The sequence below is a fragment of the Anabrus simplex genome, chromosome 6, assembly GCF_040414725.1.
Source record: "Anabrus simplex isolate iqAnaSimp1 chromosome 6, ASM4041472v1, whole genome shotgun sequence".
Taxonomy (NCBI): Eukaryota; Metazoa; Arthropoda; class Insecta; order Orthoptera; family Tettigoniidae; genus Anabrus; species Anabrus simplex.
This window is the reverse complement of record NC_090270.1, coordinates 303,961,007-303,984,548: the sequence shown is the minus strand read 5'-3', so window position 1 is coordinate 303,984,548 and position 23,542 is coordinate 303,961,007. Positions and strand designations below refer to the sequence as shown.

Sequence of the window (23,542 nt, the reverse complement as noted above, 5' to 3'; positions counted from 1 at the left end):
TTGTATGAGACATTTTGTATACAAAGCATGGTAAATGTTATAAGCCAATGAAATTCAATATTTAGCTGTTGATCAAGGAGGAAATATGGATTATTTTTGAAGTTTGTAACAAATTATGTAATAATTACAATAGAGAGGAGTGTCAGTTAACTTCCATGTGGCCAAACTAATGAGAGAATCCTAGGAAGAATTAGAGGAAAGTGGAAATGCAGCTACAAGAAGAACAATATGGTTTCAGAAAGGGAAGATCAGAGTAGAGCCTATTTTTGTTATGAGATAGAATACAAAAAAGCTTAGAGGTATAGGGAGAATTTGATGTCATTAATATTATCAATCAATCAATCAATCAATCAATCAATCAATCAATCAGTCAATCATCTGCATTTAGTACTGTCGCCCAGGTGGCAAATTCTCCATTATTTGTTTACCTAGTTTTTCTTAAATGATTTCAAAGAACTTGGAAATTTTTCAAACATTCCCCTTGATAAATTAATCCAATCCTTAATTCCTTATCCTTTAAACAAATATTTTTCCTCTTGAATTCCAACTTTATCTTCATATTATGATCTTTTCTACATTTAAAGCTCCACACAAGGTTATTGTCTACTAATGTCATTCCATGCCATTTCTCCAATGGCAGCTCAGAATATACTGCTTAGATGAGCAGTCCGAAGTCTTCCCAGTTTCGAAATTTGCAACATTTTCTTAACATGGCTCTTTTGTTGGAAATCACCTGGAACAAATCGTGTTGCTTTCCTTTGAATCTCTTCCAATTCCTGTATCAAGTAATCCTGGTGTGGGTCCCACACACTGGAACCATAATTTAAAAATTTTTTTTGTTATTGTTTTACGTCGCACCGACACAGATAGGTCTTCCAGCGACGATCTTGATGAAATTTACAACCTTATTTTCCATCCCGTTTACCATCGTACCATTGTTTGCTGTACATCTCGCAACACTGTCGAAGTCCTTTTGCAGTAGCGTACAATCCTGTAACTTATTTACTACTCTAGACAGTGTATCATCATCTGCAAAGGGACTTATCTGTGATTCCAATTCTTTATTCATACCATTCATATACATAAGAAAACATAATATAAAATAACACTGCCTTGTGGATCCCCTCTTAATACAGTAGAAGTCTGCTATAGTGAGTACGGCATATAACAAGAACACTGTTATAATATCAAATTTTTTTCTGTCTCTTCAAAATTCCTATGCTAAACTGTATATTATCCTTCGGTTACAGCGAGAGCCTTATCACTGACGCATCCGTTATTACGAGCGATTAAGCGTGCGTGATTTTTTCCGGTACTGATATTTATGCACCCAGCCATTATACTGCATGCGATGGATCATCTTCGGTATTGTTTCTTCGCTATGTGCACTAGCAGGCTCTCTCGTCAGCATTCAAAGGCGATGTCGGAGTCGATTAGTAATACCCGTCGACTGCTGTTCCGTAAAGAAGAGTGGAAATGAAAGGGGAGAACATGTTTTCGTAATAAGTGTGTAAACAACATGTCCAATAGCAGTTGTTAACTCGTTAAAACTAAAGGCTGAAGTAAATTATCGCTTAATTTTAATGCTAAATACTGCAATTAAGTAAGAACGGGTTACACCTCAAGATATGGCAGAGTGCATCATTGATATCAGAGGTTAGTTTATATTATCTTGCGTTGGGTTAAGGCTGTTATCATGTAAATTTATAGCATCCGAAGGTTATCACTTTTTACTGGCGCTTGAGATATGTTTTCATGGTATAGGTTCGCTGACACTGTTTGAATAAGAAAGCTGAAGTGATTGCCACAAAATGCGACCTTTGGTATCGTTTTCTTGCTAAGTGCAGTTCTGAGCTCTCTCGTCGACATTCAAAGGCAATGTCAGAGTCGATTAGTAATACCCGTCAACTGCTGTTTCATAAAGAAAGAAAGAAAGAGAGAAAGAAAGAAAGAAAGAAGCGAACATCTTTTCGTAACAAATACGTAAATAACATGATCGATAGCAGTTGTGAACTCATTAGAAATAAATGCTAAGTAAACAATCACTTAATTTTAATACTTGTCACATTAACAAAGTTAAACACAACTATACGTTAACGACAGTAAAAAAAAAAAGGAGAACTAGTAGTTACCACAAATTAACTAGTTCATCAAAAAAACGGAAAGCGAGAACAGACACTGTAAAACACCACCATAAAATAAACAAGGAAGAACTTACCAGAACTAGTGGAGAGGTGTCTCAATTAAAACCGTGGATTAAGAACAACTGTACCAGTTATTAAAGTACTAAAATTAAATAAAGAACAGCATGTCTTACCTTGATAAGAAAAATATAATACCTTTATTTTAATGAAAAAAAATTAAATTAAATGCCATAACAGAGAAAACGTCCACCAATAAAATTAAACTAATACTCTATATTTAAAATAAGTTGAATGACAAATTGGAAGGATTAAAATTCCTAATGTGGTCGACCAACCAAAGAAGAAAATAATTAATTAATAATTAAACAAGCTAATTATTCCAGAAACCTGAAATCTCAGTGAAACTGGATAAATCAAGATTTTTTTTGTTCTGAAAAGTTCCTTGTAACTTATCCTTTAGAATTTACTTCAGTTACACAACATAATGACACCATTAATCACGGAGTTCTCTCCAAGGGAATCAGACACAAATTGCACAAGTTACCATCAACGAAAAACGTACTACCTCAAGTACCAAACGGGGGGGGGGGGGGAATAGATATATCCCACTCAGGATAGAGAAAAGTTCACAGGAAATGTTAAATGCCAAATAACATGCTCCAAAAATTTACAAGAGCAAGGGCCAAGTCATACAAATTTAATGAATTCCCACAAACTCGTCAACAGTCCCCGAGAGAAAAAAAAAAAATCACTAGCCTTACACATTATGCATTCGACGTAATTGATAATAACTTACTTTCACCCGAAGTAATTGTAAAATGATAAGCAGAAATATGCATACAGAACACGATTACCTATTATAGATATCTATATATTTAACTTAGTTTATAAGGAAACCCGAATATGTTTAAAAACACGATCAACCAAGTTTAAAGCCGAGACAGGAAGATGGAACCAATTTAGGAGACCAAAAACGCTTAAAGTCCGAATAATAGTTTTCCCAAACTCATAGAGGAAGTGCAGAAGATTCATTTCACTTAAGAACATGAATAACTTATATGTTTTCAGATGCTTGCAGAGATGCGTTAGCGTCAGTTCCCAATACTCACGTCGACACAATTATCCAAGAGTTTTAAAAAAATCCATACCGTCTGGGGACGTTTCCAATAGGATTGAAGTAAAGATGCTGTGAGGGCAAGAGGGAGCCCTCTCACGCAGATAATTTATCCATAATCCGCAATGTGGACTGGCACTTGGTCCTGCAGGAGACACCAAGCACGCCAGCGATCCATCTCACTCCAGCAACTAGACTGTAATGGCGGCACACGTCTGCTAGATTAGTAAGAGAGAGCTAACCAAAGCCTTGGATACGACAAAAGCAGTATAGTCTATTTGACCTGCTGATTTTTAAGTTTTATACATTTTTTTTCACAATTTTGCTTTATGTCGCACAAGCAGAGATAGGTATTATAGTGATGAAGGGATAGGAAAGGGCTGGGAGTGGAAAGGAAGTGACCATGGCCCTAGTCAGGGTACAGCGTGGCGTGAAAATGGAAAACCACGGAATCTCCAGGGCTAATAATACCAATATAATGGTCCGTTATTGGACATTATAAATTTTCTAGGTAACTCATTCTTGGTTGCCTGCGTTTCGCCCTCGTGTGCTAAGTTGGGCTCGTCAGTTGGGACTTAGCACACCTCCCAAGACGCAAGGCTAGTGCATACCGTGGAGGCCACTGCATAGGCTACTTGAAGACACCAGCAGTGCCAATGCACTATGAGAGCTATGTCTCATGTCCAAAAATTGATGCTTGTCTGGCCATCAAATCAAATCAAATCAAATCAAATCAAATCAAATCAAATCAAATCAAATCAAATCAAATCAAATCAAATCAAATCAAATCAAATCAAATCAAATCAAATCAAATCAAATCAAATCAAATCAAATCAAATCAAATCAAATCAAAATCTCTTTATTTGCAAATGAGGTGTCTACCTCGGTGGCAAATGGTACACTATAATACATTATTGTCAAGCACCAAATATTAAATTAACAAGAGAAGAAAATTTTCCTATAATACAGTATTATACAATTTACGCTAACAATGTTTTCTATTAAACACACACCTCATCCTTAATAAATTTATATTGTTTACAAAATTCTACTTATAATATCTCCTGTACTACTTACAAATATAGTCAACTGATATACAGTATGTGGATTTACTTCAAATGATACTATACAACTAGTATAAGATTAATATTTACATTGCATTTATTTATTTACTTTTTTTTTTACCCGTTCTGGAACCTAAGTAAATTTATAATGTCCAATAACAGATCATTATATTGGTATGTCCAATAATGGACCATTATATTGGTATTATAAATTTACTCATTCAGAACAAATATTTTAAGTTCCCTATGGGAATCAACATCTATATCATCTGATGGCCAGGCAGGCATCAATTTTTGGACATGAGACTTAGCTCTCATAGTGCTTTGGCACTGCTGGTGGCTTCAAGTAGCCTATGCAGTGGCCTCCACCCTATGCACTAGCCTTGCGTCTTTGGAGGTGTGCTGAGTCCCAACTGACGAGCCCAACTTAGCACACGAGGGCGAAACGCAGGCAACCAAGAATGAGTTACCTGGAAAATTTATAATGTCCAATAACGGACCATTATATTGGTATTATAAATTTACTCATTCAGGACAAATATTTTAAGTTCCCTATGGGAATCAACATCTATATCATCTCCAGGGCTGCCGATAGTGGGGTTCAACCCACTATCTCCTGAATACAAGCTGATAGCTACATGACCCAAACCTTGCAGCCACCTGCTCAGTCTTCCTGAATCTAAAGTATCTGCTATATCTTGCTGGAATCTTACAATTTGAGCCTCACTGGACCGAAACCTAAATTACCTTCTATCAAACCAGTTAGTTATTTCACAAACACGTCTAATATAATAAAAAAAACCGAATGCTTTTCCCCAGAGCTTATGTACTATACATGTCAAGGTTACTGGCCTGTAATTATGTGCTTCACTTTTATCACTTGTACACTGGTGCTCCTACATCAACTCTCCATTCATTTGGTACAGCTCCTTCACGCAAACAGTAATCAAATAAATATTTCAGATATGGCACTATAACTCAGCCCATTGCCTTTTGTAATCCCCAGAAATCTTATCAATCCCAGCTGCTTTCATAACTTTCAACTTTCGAATCTTTTGTAAATAACTCTATTGCCATAGGTAAGTTTCATTTTTTTCCAGTATTTGTAACCTTCTCTACCTGGATATTTTCCTTTTATCCAACTAAGCTCACCAGACAAAAAAGTAGTCACCCCTGGAGAAATCATTCTGTGCAACTCCATCTCTGGGCTTGATAACCACCTGGATTCAGTTAGGAAGTGAGTCCACAAGGTTGTGCAGTTACGTCGCATCCAGGTTAAGTCACTCGCTGAGGATTTCATTGTGCAATTCCACCAAATTGCGGGGATGCTGATGTCAGCGTTTTACCCACTGTTCCACCATGTTCCATAGATTTTCAATGGGGTTCAAGTCAAGTGATTTTGCAGGCCACTCGAGATGTAATAGGGTGGGGATATCAATATAATACTCATCATGCAGACGTTGTCTGAAAGGCAACACCTGATCATCCAGAATGTTTAAATGAACATGTTGGTTCATGTTAGTGGTCACCTCAGTAAGTGGGCCCAATCCATGATATGAAAAACACCTCCAAAACATCACAGACCCACCTCCAGCTTGAACCTGCACACATCAAGGATGAAATGCTTCATTTGGCCTTCAGTGCACTCGACAACATGCATCATTGGAATACAGGTAAAAACATGATTTGTCAAACCACATTATGTTCCGCCAGTCAACTACTGTCCATGTTTGATAATTTCCAGCCCATTGAAGATACACAGCTTTATGTGCCTGTGTGAGCAATGGCATCTTGCGAGGTGACCGATTCTAAATGTTCATTGCATGCAGTTCCTGTCGCACAGTTCTCTTGCTCACTAACTGCACTATTCCTGTCGAGTTTGGAAGCGATTTGGATTGACAAACCATGAAACACGTCTCCAGTCCCTCTCAGTCAGGATCTTTTTCTGACCATAATTCTGACGTGTTTCGTGGCCATGTGTAGTACACCACTGCTTGTAGACACGTTGACCAGTCTGCTGCGAAACACCAACAAATCCAGCAACTTCACGCAATGTAATGTTATGGGCACAGCCAAATGCGATTGCCCCTATTCGCCACCCTTGTCACTTCCTTACATCTACCCATGTTGACGTGCACGGTTTGCTTGAAACATCATTGTCTCACTGATCACTACTGCCTTATGCTCACGTAGAGGCAGTGCATGTGCAGTTGAGCATGGAACTTGTATGCTGCACTAGCTCTACAGACTTAACGATCCATCTGTGCATGCGCACTAGGGTGACTAATTTTTTTGTCCGATGAGCTTATCTTTATGTACTGCTGACTGAGTACTTCCGCCTTCTAAAGATTAATGCTTGTGCTTATTGTCCAATATTTTTCATCTAATTTTTCCTTATACAGCTGATGATGACCACTAAGTGGTCGAAACATGTTCTGTGAGTGATAATGTATATTTAATTTTGCCCAACGCAACAAAATAAAGTAAAAATAACAAAATAAAATAAAGTATCAATTAGGTGGTTCTTTAATTATACTTGTTGATTATACTCATCGATATGGTCATGAAGTGGACAACTTGCAATCTATAAGTCCCCATGTATACACTCTCTTTGATGATTAATCATCCCTGAAATGTCCTTCCTTGCACCTGTTTCTGCCGTAATGTACCTATACAAGGTATATGCATAACTTTTTGCCAGTTTTTGTGATAAAGAAAACACATAATTTTCAAGGGAAATTCATTTTTTTGTTTATTCAAAATATTGACCACCGGCTTCTACACACTTCGCCCATCTTTTAGGTAAGTTATGAGTACCAGGCCAGCAAAACTGCTTGTCTTTTGCGGCAAACCATTTGTCAAGCCATTTTCCAAATTCCTTGAAATTGCTGAAGTGCTGCTCTACGAGCGCATGCCCAATTGATGCGAAGAGGTGATAGTCAGATGGCGCCAGGCCGGGGCAGTACGACGGATGCGGAAGGATGCCCCATCCAAGCGATTTCAAGGTATCCTTCACTGGTTTTGCTGTGTGAGATGGTGCATTGTTATGTAGCTTGTGGCCCATTCCGGTCGTCTTTCGATTAATGTGTGATTTAAATTAATAATTTGTTGGTGATAGCGTTGTGCATTAACTGTTTCGCCAGGCTTCAAGAGTTCATACTACACAGTAATGTTCTGGTCCCACCAGACACAAAGCATGGTCTTCTTGCCGAAGCGATTTGGCCTTGGTGTTGAAGGACTGGCTTCACCAGGTGACAGCCACAATTTTCTCTGCTTCGGGTTTCCAAAATAAATCCATTTTTCATTGCCTGTCACAATTCGGTACAGAAATTATTTTATTTTGTGGCGTTTACAAGTGACTCTGCGAATTTCCATTTGCCGTTCATTCAAATCGTGTGGAACCCATTTACTGAGTTTACTGATCTTCTCCAATGCTCGTAAACGTCTGCTGATTGTTTCTTGTGACACATTTAATGCTTGTGCCAATCGCTGTTGAGTTTGAGTTTGGTCATCATCCAGTAACACCTGCAATTGCTCGTCTTCTCACTTTCGTGGTCTACCAGAGTGTGCGCTGTCTTTCACATTGAAATCACCACGTTTAAATTGTCGAAACCATGTCCTTCATGTTCTAATCGATGGAACATATTCACCATATGTTCCTACCAGCAAACGATGACTTTCCACAGCCTTTCTCTTTTGATTAAATAAGAAAAGCAATGCATGCCGCAAATGTTCTTTTTCAGGCACAAACGACGACTAGTGTTTGGCGGACTCAACCTGTGGTGGTAGGTTAATGTCAGACAAACAAACTGACATATGTGTCAAATTCATATGCTGCGTACTGTTCACTGCCGCCATCTCTTAGTGAAACTGGAAAAGACTTATGCATACACCTGGTACATACCCTTCTTTTTTTACCTAAAATTTATATAAAATTCATTCATGGTGCAACAGCCCTGAAACCCAATGGCTTATCAAGCGATCACTGCTCAGCCCAAAGGCCCACAGATTACGAAGTGTTGTGTGGTCAGCTTGATGAATCCTGTCAGCCGTTATTCTTGGCTTTCTAGACCAGGGCTGCTATCTCACATCAGATAGCTCCTCAATTGTACTCACATAGGCTGAGTGGACCTCAAATCAGCCCTCAGATCCAGGTAAAAATCCCATACATGGCCAGGAATTGAAGCTGGGGCCTCGAGATAAGGGGCAGGCATGCTACCCCTACTCCATGGGGTCGGCTCTAAAATTCACCTGACTTTTTTGCTAAATTCAATTTCCTAGTAAGTTCCTTCAATATCTCCTTACTACCACAACCATTCCTAAATCTATTTTTTTCTAATCTGCACCTCCTTCTTAATCTTTATTTCTTTGTTATAGTAAAATGGGATTTTTGCATTTCTTACCACCTTTAAAGGTAAGTTACATACCTGTTTTCACACACCTCAGTAATTGCTTTAAACCCATCCCATAAGCTGTTCACCTTTTTATTTACGATTTTCTACTAATCATAATTACTTCTTAAAAACTTCCCATACCTCTCATATCAACCAAGTTGTATTTTCTGATAGTCCTAGTTTTACAACATTCTTTTCACCAAAAAATGAACCATGAACAGGACCAGCAAGAGCCAAATGATGACACTTTGAAAAGAAAGCAGCTTATGTCATGGCATGAATGCTCAACCACATATGAAGAAAGGCTGTATGAAAGCAAAAGCGGCTCCTACTAAGCCACACGTGCCATTCTTTGAACAATCAATACAGGACAATGATGGATTGAGAAAGATTGTGGTTTTTGAACAACAATGTGAAAGATACTGTATGCACGAAAAATGATGTAAGCCTTTGAATGAAGATTGCATCATAAGTTTCTCAATGACAAAATGTCTTGTTACCGGGCGAGTTGGCCGTGCGGTTAGAGTCGCGCAGCCATGAGCTTGCATCTGGGAGATAGTGGGTTCGAGCCCCACTGTCGGTAGCCCTGAAGATGGTTTTCCGTGATTGCCCATTTTCACACTAGGCAAATGCTGGGGCTGTACCTTAATTAAGGCCACGGCCGCTTCCTTCCCACTTCTAGGCCTTTCCTATCCCATCGTCGCCATAAGATCTATCTGTGTCGGTGCGACGTAAAGCAAAAAAAAAAAAAACTTGTTGGAATGCCTTCAAAAAAGCATATACAGTATATAGAGAGAAAGAAAACTGATATCTCAACAAAAGTCACTCAGTACACAGAACTTTATGAAAAATTCAATGTTTCTATGGCTTCAGTGATAAAATGAACAATTTATGGGTCGATTAGAAGAAAATATGAGAGCACTGGAGGACCATTTTTGAGAACTTGATTGAGGAATTCCCCTTCCCATTAAACATCAATGCTGTCAGAGTACCCACTGAACAAATCAGCATCACCGAAGTCAAAACTTCTTTAAACATGTGGAGTCATTTAAAGCCACTGGTTCAGATGACCATGCAGCAGAGCTGTTCTGCTCTCAGTGATGGGATGTAGCAAGCTGATTAACTTCACTCTACAACCTAATATTTAAAGAAGGGTTGACAAAGTGGAGACAACACAGCACTGTAACCAATAAATACAAGCCAAGTCTTGCTATGTGTGCTAGTTACCATCCAATCCTACTTCTGAGCTATACAATGCAGGTCTTTCAAAACATTCTTGAGAAATGGACTTGTGAGACCAAGGTGAATTTTAGAAAAGCTGCACCGCAACTGATGCACGTGTTATACTTAATAAACACTGCAAGAAGAACATGCCCTTTTTCTTCCTTTCCTGGACATCAAGGTTGCTCTCAGTTGCTGACCACATGACCTGACTTGGCTAGCACGATGACAACGTTGACTATCCTGTCAGTTAGGTGCATCTATTTTTTGGAGCTAAAAGCTACATCCAACTCCCTGCAGGAGCCTCTGATAATTTCTGCATTTCAGTCAGTACCTATTATCACTTCTGTTCAATCTTGTGATGGACATTGTTACAGCAGACCTACAGTGGCTATTACCCTGGACTGTTCTTTCCACTGATGTTAGCGTGCTAGCTGGCAAAAATAAGCTTGATCTCCAATGCCGCACCCAAGAATGGAATGATCAGTTGGTGCAATATCATCTACAGCATAACAGAATGTGAATCTAATATATGTCAGATCCACAAGAAATTCAACTAATCCAAATCAACAGACAGGACAAGCTACATGTGATGTACGGATATCTTGAGCCTCAGAATGACTTCTTAAAGAGGTCCACACAGGGATCAATGTAGCCTAGATGAATTGGAATACACAACAGATATCACCTGCAACTTAAGTCTCAAATCAGAGATTTATCACACCGTTGTTCATTCTGACCAGTCTGTTGTATAAAATGTTGGCTGTCTAAGCATCTTGAAAATGAAGCTACTCAGAAGGTGTTGCTAGATTGGATCGTGCTTCCAATACAACTGTCCAAGTCATCAACTTGAAGGCTGTATGGATCCTCAGAAAGTACCACCAAAGGTTATGCAGTAATAGAGAAATCACAGAAACCAATGGCAGGGTCATAATGAGGCGTACAAGGCATGATGAGGAGTGAGATAGTATGCCATTGCTTTCTTCACTGTGTCAGTAGTGCTATTGCAGCACAACAGGCCCTATGTGTAGCATCTTTCATAACACTCAGATGCACTGAATGTCATTATTCAGCATCACCATACCGTGGTACCTTCCAAACTGTCACAGCCATAAATGAACCTAGATTTTGATGGAAACTACATTTTGCTCTGGCCTGTACTGAAAGATAGATGCAAAAGTACATCTTTAAAGAAATGGCAACAAGTGCTCCAATATGTAGACAAATAAAAATTCCAGAGTTATAGCCCTTCAGGCAAGCAACTCATATCCTAGGGATATGAGCTACGAATTTTAGGTAAATAAAATATTATCAAGTATGAGAATATATTCTTTATCTATTCCTAAAAATGACAATCCTTTTTTAATCAACGTTATCCAGTCGATTAGATTAGCAGTTTGCCTTTTTCTACCACTACGAACGCTAATGTGAGTCAGTGCAATGTTTCACTTAAGCACCACTATGAGCGTTGATATGAATCAATGCAGTGTTTCACTTAAGCTCTTATAACTACGTTCAGTGTGGACATTTAAAAAAATTTAAAAAATCCTAAGGATATTGCATAAAGGAATACATTACAGAAAGAATTATGTAAATAAGTTCATTTGGCTAGGATTTTAATCAAAAAGAAAAGTAAAGAAACAAGCAATTTTAGGCTGCTTTTCCGGAACTGCATTTAGGCCATAATTGAGTTTTGAAATTTGTTTCTTTAGTTTGATAGAGTTATCCAAGACTCACAATTTGAAATCTTTCTGGGCCCTTTAGCCCTTCAACTATGCTTTTAGCTTCACTGTATAGTGAACAGTCCATTTTTGCTATTTTCTGATGATTTTGTGATTTGGGGAAAGGATGAGAGCTAGATCCAAGAACAACTTGGTGCAGTACCTGGAAAGAATAAATCAATATACAGAAAATCAAATCACTGGTGATAACAAAAGGAAGGAATGGGGGGAAATAAATAATAACAGTTGGAGACAATAAACTTGTGAAAACCTTTGAGTACTTGTAGACTGAACTAATGGGGATTTAAATATTGCATATAGGAATTGACTTAGGAGAAATAAAATGGAGAACATCCATATTTGTACTGACTTCAGTATGATGATGTAAACTGAAACTTTTTAAAGTTAGGAATATTGTGAGATAGTATCCAGTATTTATTCAGCTTAGCCTTAGTCTAGAGAGCTAGGAACAGAACAAACTAACTACTGAACACTGAATTTTCACAACCACATTGTACACTCTATAGTGTGATGGCAGTAGTGCCAGAACTGTAGCTTAGATCTTTTCCAACAGAACAAATATGACCTAGGGCACCATAGCTCAATTGGTAGAACAACCAACACAAAATCAGGAGGTTGTGGGTTCGGATCCCACTCATGTTCGGTTGGCCACTTTTGTTCTGTACTTAATATATCTTCAACATGTACTATATGTAAGGAACACAACATAATAGGTTGAAAGTTCATTTTGTAAACTACAGTAAATTACTGATTAACCAATTGTTTTGTCTCTCTTTCATGAATCTTAAACTTCCTCCAAACAATGTAAATTATTCTCTTTCATTTTTTACAGTGATGTTATAATAACTTTTTTTTTTCTTTCCCCAGTCTAATATCAGTTCTGCTTTAGAAGCATATCAAGCGGCAGTTGTGAAGTCCCCTCAGAGAGAGATCCAACTCTTGTGTCTGCATGAAGTGGGCTGGTGTCACCTCATACAGCTGGACTGGGAAAAAGCTCACCATTGTTTCCTGCAACTCAAAATCAGGTCTCGATGGTCAAAAAGTTTCTACACATATCTGGCTGCAGGTAAAATACAAATATATTTGTTTACCATATTTAGGAAGAAGTGAGTGTCCTTTTTTTTTTTCCCCCTACCACATGGCTCATTAGAATCAGGCCAGACTGACTTAACTAAATGATTTGTGCAATTTTCTGAACATAATAAATAAGACATTGGCCTGCATTATTAAATAAATAGCTGTGATATAATGAAAGATAAAAATGAAACCTAATCGTAACAATAACATGAACATGAACTTTTTTATTGTTTCCAACACTATTCGTGCTAGATGTGGTAGTGCTGAGTGTAATTTATACTGGGATGAATGGATAGTTATGTAAGAAATAAATATTTTGTGAGGTCTTTTCACCCCAGGGTTTAACTCTAAATGTTGTGTAACCAATAAAGTCTTTCAAACGTTCTTTTCACTTGAACTTGTCCTGCTGATTGTAACAGAGACTAATCACTACACTTAGTGGTACATAAAGTCCCGAGGAATGTTATTTCCATTTCATTTAGGGTAAGGGAATTGATTCCAGTCAATGAAAATGAGACGTATGTTACCTTAGCTCTCTTCATGTTGATGGTAACAGTACAGAAACTAAATTTTAGGTCGTACTTCGCAAAAAATTGTGCCATTGTCATGCCTTTTATTTGATTCATATCTTTAGACAAATTTGAATCCATATGAAAATTACTTCACTTTAACGACAACGAGACTAAACACACTATATATGGTGGACCAAAAAGCAGTTTTCAATATAATCAAAATTACCGGTACTTGGAAATTTGACGCAAGTGTGATAAACAGATATAATTTGAAACCAATATTCTCTCACCCATGGGTAAATTATCGAGCTTGAATTATTATTATTATTATTATTATTATTATTATTATTATTATTATTATTATTATTATTATTATTATTACTTGTATGTATAGCTATGAAGTGTTACATCCATTTAGTATTATTATTACATCATATTTACATACGCTATGATCGTGCTGTTTGTGAGGTCATGTCATGAAACATGAGCTGTACATAAATATTTATATGAGTTCAGTTAATTTAAATACCTGTAAATTAATATTATAATTTATTCTTACCTGTATATATAATTCATAATTGTTAAACACACTATAACTTCCAAAATTGTATAGGTAGACGAGAACAATGGAGAATATTCTGTACATTATAATCTACATATTAGGCACTCTCAAATTTTCGAGAAGGTATATTTTGTAATGTACCTTTCTAGAAACCTGGCGAGGCACATACATAAAGAGGTGGTCTTGATGGTAATGATGAGTTATTGTTTAGCAGGAGTTTCACTGATGAACACGTGTAGTGGTTAACTGACATGCCGATGTAGGCAGTCAGTAGTCAACTGTTTCAACTGTGTTTCAAGGTTGTAATCTCCATGTGCAGCAATTGGCATTTTTTAAAATGGCGGTTTTGTGATGTGAGTGTTTTGTTTGTGAAAGCAGTGATTAAGGTTATGTGTGAGTTTAATTTGTAAATAGATATAAATAAATAAATAATTGTACTAACTGACAGCATCTCGTGTGCGTCTTTGTGGATACGTTAAGTGAACAGAGATATGGTATCATAAAACAGTTTGGTGCCCAGGTATATTAGCTCTTAAATGCCAGTGGAAGCTCCTCCCGCATCCAGTGAAAGCTAGATTTTTAAATGCTCCCGCTCAGAAGGGTTAAGGTAGATATGGGAAGAAGAGTGGGAGATGTGGAAGAGGTACACTAGTGTCCAAGAGTTAAGCAAAGTTATGAGTAAGCAGGGCAACAGGAAATAGACCGCAAATTGCTTGGCATATGCACCTACCAACCTTACGGGTTCGCTCTGTATAGGAAAGGAGTGTTCCCTGCTTTGACTAGCAGCATAACCGCAAGGTAAACACAGCCAGAGCCTGCGCCCCATATTCCCTCAGTCGTGTTTGCCCTGTTATAGTGTGTGGAGTGTAACTTTATGGTGAACGTGACAACATAATGGCACAATGACGCCATTCGGACCCCGTTTTGCAGGGTAGAATACTGAGCCGCCTGAAAGCAGGCCAGACACAGACCAAAGTCGCTCTATCCTTGAATGTGCCACAAAGTGTCACTTACAGGCTTTGGAGACAATTTCGGGACACAGGAGATGTTAGTCGTAGCTCAGTACCAGGTCGACCAAGGGTAACCACCCCACAGCAGGACTAATATCTGGCCTTAACCACCCGACGAAATCAGAGTGCACCTGCAAGACAATTGTCGGCGGAGCTTGCAGCCATCTCAGGGGTTGCTGTTTCCTGGCAAACTGTGTACCGGAGGCTCAGAACAGCAGGGCTGTTTGCCCGACATCCAGCGGTGTGCGTCCCACTCACTCCAGCACAGAGACAGGCCCGTTTACTGTGGAGCCGTCAACATCGAAACTGGACCATGAATGAATGGAGGCATGTGCTCTTCACAGATGAATCCCGCTTCAGTTTGCAGAACAATTCCCATCGCACATTAATCTGGAGAGAACCGGGTAGCCGATACAACCACAGGAACATCGTGGAACGGGATCAGTATGGTGGTGGTGGCATCATGGTGTGGGTCGGCATCATGTTGAATGGCCATACGGACCTGCACAGCTTCATGGGTGGTCCGAGGAACACTGTTAACGCTCGGAGATACAGGGATGAGGTACTGAGACCACATGTTCGACTCTTCAGAGGTGCGGTTGGTCCAGACTTCCTCTTAATGGACGATAATGTCCGACCACACCACGCTGTTCTGGTGGATGAATTTCTGGCTGGGGAAGACATCGCATGGACTGGCCAGCAATGTCTGCTAATCTGAATCCTATAGAACATGCCTGGGATGCATTGGGGAGGTGAATTGCATCCTGTCAGCGTCCACCAAGGAGCCTCCAAGACCTTCTCATTGCCCTTTCGGAGGAATTGGATTGACTGCCACAAGAGCTCTTGGACCATCTGATAGAGAGCATACCACGTTGCTGTGAAACATGTGTGGCTGTTAGGGGTAACCATACACCCTATTAACAGCATATTTTGTTGTGGAAGACATTGCCAAGTTTTGTTAGTTGTTGTCAATGTGTACCTTAGCTATCAGAACCTTTCATACACTGTTTTTTTGGACAAGTTGTGTGACATATGGTGTGTGTGTCAGCTTCCATTTGTTTAGCAATCCGTCTCACAATCCTGTGAGGCGGTATGGCCTCGCTTAGTGATTATGCTTAACTTTTGGACACTAGTGTATTTGAAAAGGAGTGGTGGAAGGATAGAATCATACAATTTACAAAATATTTCTTTAATGTTAACCTAGTCAATACTTACAATACCACATTTTGTGGTTAAATAATTATAAAAAATAGAAAGATCGTGAACATATTTCACCCTTTTAATGGGCATCATCAGCACAATGGATAACCTTAAAACAAATAATTATAATTAAGACTGTTTACAATTATTGGTCATATAAAATTGGAATGAGACGTTGTGATGTTAAAAGTTATTTTCAATATCATGATTAAAAAGTTCGACGTGAATGTTACAAACACAAGTTAAAACTATTGTAGTACAATTTTACAATATTGTCTAAAAATATATATATTTATATTGGCGAGAAGTTTTTTAATCGGCTTTCGTCTGGAATTGAAATGGATCCTCTTCTTTTAACTTTTTGGTGAAAGTCAATATTATTGTCGTGTTAACCACCAAGTAGATTTGAAGAATAAAATATGTACAAAAGATATGTTCCTGTTGTAGAAAATTAGATCAGGAATGAACATTTGGTGTTTCTTCTTGAGTTAAATTGGTTAAAACACATTCAGGTGAGAATATGTTAAAATGGAATATACGTTGAAAAATTTTCCGGTGTACTAGTTGAAATATTTATCACTATATCAGTAGTCTTCCCATTTGTTGTGTAAATCTCAATGGTTAGAATGTTGATAAACTGCAAAGAAATATAAAAACGCATTTAATGTGTATGTATAAATAATGGATGTGTTTGTATAGTGTTATAGGTTACGTAAAAATGGATACTTACTCGGATGCCGTAGAGTGTTTATCTTGTTCTGTTATTAGCGTTAGTCTGACTGGCGTTCCTGCTACACGTATTGTAAGGGTGTGGCGGAGGGAGGGGGACGGGTTGAGGGAGAGAAGAATTGGGCGGAGTAATACATATTGGTATCAGTACAGGAGGGGGATTATTCAGAGGAGGAATTGTAGGTTTAGTATTCCGGGGGTAGATGGAGTTGTTGAATTGGCAACTTTTAATATATGCAGAATTTTCTTTTGATTTGGGATAACTGTTTTCAATAACTTAGGTATTAATGTGTATAAAGAACTCTTAATCTCCGTGCCATCATTAAGGTTGCGGTCTTTATTAAATGTTTTATCCAGATAAATATAAATATTTTCTAATTCATTTAGTAGTTTTCCCTTGTTAGTATTCCTTATTATTGTCAGATCTTTTTCTATTGAGGTAAAATGGTGGCCCGTTTCCTTCATGTGTGTACTCATAGTGGAATATTTGTTATGTTTGTCGGCATTGAAATGTTCCATATATCTTGTAATAAAACTTCGCCCAGTCTGGCCAACGTATGAATAACTACACTGCGAACATGTCAACCTGTATACTCCTGAACTTAAATATTTGCTGTTATTATTATTATTTATTGTATTATAATTAAAAAATATGTTCTGTGTAGTATTGGTTGTTCTGTAAGCTACGTTTATATTATACTTGTTGGAGGTATTATTAATTTGGTGAATAGTTGGGCTATTATATGTGAAAACGGCATGTTTATTTCTGTTGGGCCTATCTGGTTTGAGGTTAGTGGATAGCTTGTTTTTTATTTTATATATCAGACAGTTTATCATTTCAATTTTGTATCCATTGGTTACTGCAAGATTTCTTGTGTAATTTAATTCAGATCTCAAATTTACGGGAGATAAGGGGATTCTTAAGGCTCGATATATTAGGCTGTAAAAAGATGCCTGTTTTTGCGATCAATAGAAAAAGATCTGACAATAATAAGGAATACTAACAAGGGAAAACTACTAAATGAATTAGAAAATATTTATATTTATCTGGATAAAACATTTAATAAAGACCGCAACCTTAATGATAACACGGAGATTAAGAGTTCTTTATACACATTAATACCTAAGTTATTGAAAACAGTTATCCCAAATCAAAAGAAAATTCTGCATATATTAAAAGTTGCCAATTCAACAACTCCATCTACCCCCCCGAATACTAAACCTACAATTCCCCCTCCGAATAATCCCCCTCCCGTACCGATACCAATATGTATTACTATGTCCAATTCTTCCCTCCCTCAACCCGTCCCCCTCCCTTCGCCACACCCTTACAATACGCGTAGCAGGAACGCCAGTCAGACTAACGCTAATAACAGAACAAGATAGACACTCTACGGCATTCGAGTAAGTAACCATTTTTACGTAACCCATAACGCTATACAAACACATCCATTATTTATACATGCACATTAAATGCGTTTTTATATTTCTTTGCAGTTTATCAACATTCTAACCATTGAGATTTACACAACAAATGGAAAGACTAGTGATATAGTGATAAATATTTCAACTAGTACATCAGAAAATTTTTCAACGTATATTCCATTTTAACGTATTCTCACCTGAATGTGTTTTAACCAATTTAACTCAAGAAGAAACACCAAATGTTCATTCCTGATCTAATTTTCTACAATAGGAACGTATCTTTTGTACATATTTTATTCTTCAAATCTACTTGGTGGTTAACACGACAATAATATTGACTTTCACCAAAAAGTTAAAAGAAGAGGATCCATTTCAATTCCAGACGAATGCCGATTAAAAAACTTCTCGCCAATATAAATATATATATTTTAGACAATATTGTAAAATTGTACTACAATAGTTTTAACTTGTGTTTGTAACATTCACGTCAAACTTTTTAATCATGATATTGAAAATAACTTTTAACATCACAACGTCTCATTCCAATTTTATATGACCAATAATTGTAAACAGTTTTAATTGTAATTATTTGTTTTAAGGTTATCCATTGTGCTGATGATGCCCATTAAAAGGGCAAAACATGTTCACGATCTTTCTATTTTTATAATTATTTAATCACAAAATGTGGTATTGTAAGTATTGACTAGGTTAACATTAAACAAATATTTTGTAAATTGTATGTAATCACTGTCATCAATACGGACCAAAAATGAGGTTAATGACTTGTAATAATAGGATAGAATCAGCCGGTCTGTCACTTTCTGTGAAGTGCATTGTTTCACGGTACAGTTTGTATCTAACACTATGCTTAAAGTAAATACAAAATTTTAATATTCCACCTACTCAATACTAAAAAATCATGTGATGTTTTTACAAAAACATTACAATGACATTAAAAGGTACTAGTTTCGGTCCACTGTGGACCATCATCAGCCTAGCCAAATTACAACAGTAAAAGACATAGTGATAAAAATAGTATGGAGAAATGAGAGGATCTAAAAGGATGGGATGGTGGTGGAATGACAGATAAAAGTGAAAAAAACGTATTTGCGAATAATGATAAAAGTAACAGAAGTGTTCACAATGACAAGTAAAATCTTGTGAAGTCACAGTAAAAACTCTTGATGAGATAGTCAGTTTGGCAGTTGCTCCTCTGTTGCACGATTGACATATATAACTACGTACATGCTTCTAGAAAGTTGTAGATGTAAGTTCCACTTTTGCGTAGAGGGAAGAATTGTCCAATGAGACTAGCACCAGATTAAAATTGACAAAGTTGAACCTGTTCTATGGTGGAATTAAAGGCTTTCTGTGTTGAACAGAAGTCTCAGATCAATCGGGACCCCAATGAACCTGGGGAAAGAAGATAGTATTAACGCGGGTAATCGAATGGAGAACAAGCGAGGCACCGGAAAATATAAACGATGACTCACCTTGCGCTGCGTGGAACAAACTTGCTGGATTGAATGCAACTTACGGAGTGAGCATGGCGCGGAGTAGATCAGCAGGAAAGGGGGTAGGTGAATACGGAGGGGAGGAATGACGTAAGTGGTGGAGGGTGGGAGGGATGGGAAGGTTCAAGGCGGGGTGGACGGGAGAGGAAGTGAAGGTGTTTGTACTGTCGGGGGACCCTTAATGGACTTAAAGAAAGAATTTTGAATGACCGATTTGTTTTTTCTGTAATAAGTAATGAAAAGGTCAAATAAAATATTGGGTTTCTCAGTTATTTCGTTAAGGTTATAGTTGGCATTAAAGTATTGATCTAAATGAATGTAAAAGTTCTCTATTATATTGAGTAGAGGTCCTTTCTTAGCTATTTTGAGAATGTCCATGTCTGTTTCAATATTCGTGAATTTGTGATTATAGTCGACCATATGTTGGCCGATAGCTGAAAATTTGTTGTATCTGACTGCATTGAAATGTTCTAAATATCTAATGTTGAAGCTCCGGCCGGTTTGCCCCACATAAGAAATATTAGAGCATGTATTACATTTAATCCTGTAGACGCCTGATTTTGTGTACCTATTTATTTTATTAACACGTGATGTGTTATGTAAGATTTGTGTGTTGTTGTTGTTGGTTTTAAAGGCTATTTTCATACCTTTTTTCTTTAAAACGTTGGTGATCTTGTGGATTCCATTGACGTAAGTGAAGATGGAAAGAGAGTCATGTTTAGGTGGTTCTTTTTTAAGTGTGGTTTTGGGGCGAAATTTATGTTTGTTAATGATGTTTTCTATGAAATGGCTATTGAAGCCATTGAATCTGGCAATGTAGCGGATAGTATTCAATTCGGTATGAAGATCATTTTTATTCATGGGAACGTTGAATGCTCTATGTACAAGACTGCTATATGTTGCTTTTTTGTGGGGGAGGGGGTGAGCTGAGTCTTGTCGGATTGTGACGGCCGATTGGGTGGGCTTTCTGTAGATCTTGTAGGTTAGAGATTCCTGTTGTCTGGTGATTGTAATATCCAGAAAATTGATTTTTTGATCTACTTCTGACTCCAATGTGAATTTAATATGCGGATCGATGTTATTAAGTGTTTGGAGTGTGGTGTGAGCATCTTCCAAGTTCTCGTTGATAACTACTAGGACATCGTCGACGTACCTAGCCCAAAGGAGAATATTGTCGAATTTATTGTCGATTTTAGTGTTCTCGAGAAAGTCCAGATAGATTTCTGCAAGAATGCCTGATGCAGGTGAACCCATTGCCAGACCGTTTTGTTGATAGATGGTATCATTAAACGTAAAAAAGTTGTTATTTACGACTAATTTCAACAATGTGATGAAATCTTGAATTTCCAATTTACTCAAATGACTGTTTTTGTATAAGTTACTTTTGATGATGGGAATTAATTTAGAAATTGGAATGCTTGGGTACATGTTTACGATATCAAAGGAGTGAAGTGAGTAATGAGGTTGTATGTTAAATTTATTAAGTTTGTCTATTAATTCAAAGGTATTTCTAACCGATTTATTGGATGAAAAACGGTAATTTTTGCTTAGGAACTTTTGAATAAATTGTGCGGTTTTATATAAAGGGCTCGGTCTAAAATTGATGATTGGTCGAATGGGAGCACCTGCCTTATGAATTTTTGGAAGAGCTCTGGCCGTAGGAAGTCTAGGGTTCATACTTATAAGCTGGCTTTTTTCATGTTCAGTAAGTAGGAAGGAGGAGATTTTTAAGGTTTGTTTAAGGAGTCTTTGGACTTTTTGTGTGGGGTCTTTTTTAATTATGGAAAAGGAACTATCTTTAAAGAAATCTGATGTTTTACTGATATATTCATTCTTATCAATGATTACGGTCATGTTGCCTTTATCGGCCTTGGTCACGATTAGGTTGTTGTCCTTAATTTTTTTGTTTAGGGTGTGCAGGAGCTTCAGATCGGTTAGTACATTCCTGTTATTAGAATTGGCGGGAAAATTAGGTGAATTATTGCGAAAAAGGATGTTATTAAGTTTCTTTTTGATGTCATATCTTAATTCATCTTGTGTGTCTAAAGGCGTTTTAGAGATAGCTAATTCCGATTCTGTTATCATTGTAATAAGTGAATTGGTTGTGTTCAAATCGGGCCAGTTATGTTTGGGTCCCTTGGCTAAAATTCCTTCTTCATTTGGATTTAGGGGAGTATTGGATAGGTTAATTACGGGTGGATGAAAATGGTTACGGTCGTCTGCTGGTCTACTATTGCGTCTAATTTGATAATCTTGCGATTTGGATCTCTTTAATTTCTCCAATTTATTATCCAAAATATGTTGTTTCTTGGTTAAGTCTATAAATAATTTATCTTCAACTGATTGGAAGAAGATTGTCCAATGCGCTTTAGATAACAATTTTGTTGCCGCAAGGTGAGACTCGTATAGTTTGAGGTTAAGGAATAATTTTTTCCTATAAAGAAACTTGATTTCATCTTTCAACCAAATTTTATTGGTCTTAGTTTGAGTTTTGGAAGTTTGTGACGTGATACGATGTTTCTTTTTGTTGTGTCTTAAGAAATTTGGCGTTAAATCAAACCGAATGCACTGTTTGAGAAAATCTATGTCTTTGCCTAATTTGGCTATTTTCAACTTAATGCCTAGATATTGAAAGGCTTTGTGTTTAGCTTGGTTAGCGTCATCATTAAAAGTAATAAACTTCATTGTTAGGTTCCGTATTGAGTTGAGACTATGCTTAAAGTAAATACAAAATTTTAATATTCCACCTACTCAATACTAAAAAATCATGTGATGTTTTTACAAAAACATTACAATGACATTAAAAGGTACTAGTTTCGGTCCACTGTGGACCATCATCAGCCTAGCCAAATTACAACAGTAAAAGACATAGTGATAAAAATAGTATGGAGAAATGAGAGGATCTAAAAGGATGGGATGGTGGTGGAATGACAGATAAAAGTGAAAAAAACGTATTTGCGAATAATGATAAAAGTAACAGAAGTGTTCACAATGACAAGTAAAATCTTGTGAAGTCACAGTAAAAACTCTTGATGAGATAGTCAGGTTGGCAGTTGCTCCTCTGTTGCACGATTGACATATATAACTACGTATATGCTTCTAGAAAGTTGTCCAAATCCAAATGAAGAAGGAATTTTAGCCAAGGGACCCAAACATAACTGGCCCGATTTGAACACAACCAATTCACTTATTACAATGATAACAGAATCGGAATTAGCTATCTCTAAAACGCCTTTAGACACACAAGATGAATTAAGATATGACATCAAAAAGAAACTTAATAACATCCTTTTTCGCAATAATTCACCTAATTTTCCTGCCAATTCTAATAACAGGAATGTACTAACCGATCTGAAGCTCCTGCACACCCTAAACAAAAAAATTAAGGACAACGACCTAATCGTGACCAAGGCCGATAAAGGCAACACGACCGTAATCATTGATAAGAATGAATATATCAGTAAAACATCAGATTTCTTTAAAGATAGTTCCTTTTCCATAATTAAAAAAGACCCCACACAAAAAGTCCAAAGACTCCTTAAACAAACCTTAAAAAACTCCTCCTTCCTACTTACTGAACATGAAAAAAGCCAGCTTATAAGTATGAACCCTGGACTTCCTACGGCCAGAGCTCTTCCAAAAATTCATAAGGCAGGTGCTCCCATTCGACCAATCATCAATTTTAGACCGAGCCCTTTATATAAAACCGCACATTTTATTCAAAAGTTCCTAAGCAAAAATTACCGTTTTTCATCCAATAAATCGGTTAGAAATACCTTTGAATTAATAGACAAACTTAATAAATTTAACATACAACCTCATTACTCACTTCAC

At 37.2% G+C, this 23,542-nt stretch overlaps 1 protein-coding gene across 1 annotated transcript in view; it reads left to right on the top strand.

The window, feature by feature from the left end:
* LOC136876500 (tetratricopeptide repeat protein 39C) overlaps positions 1 to 23,542 on the top strand; it is a 130,738-nt gene that overhangs the window by 84,229 nt on the left and 22,967 nt on the right. Inside the window, exon 8 of the mRNA XM_067150513.2 lies at positions 12,547 to 12,745. Coding sequence (XP_067006614.2) covers positions 12,547 to 12,745 — 199 coding nt within the window. The remainder of the gene's footprint in view (positions 1 to 12,546; positions 12,746 to 23,542) is intronic.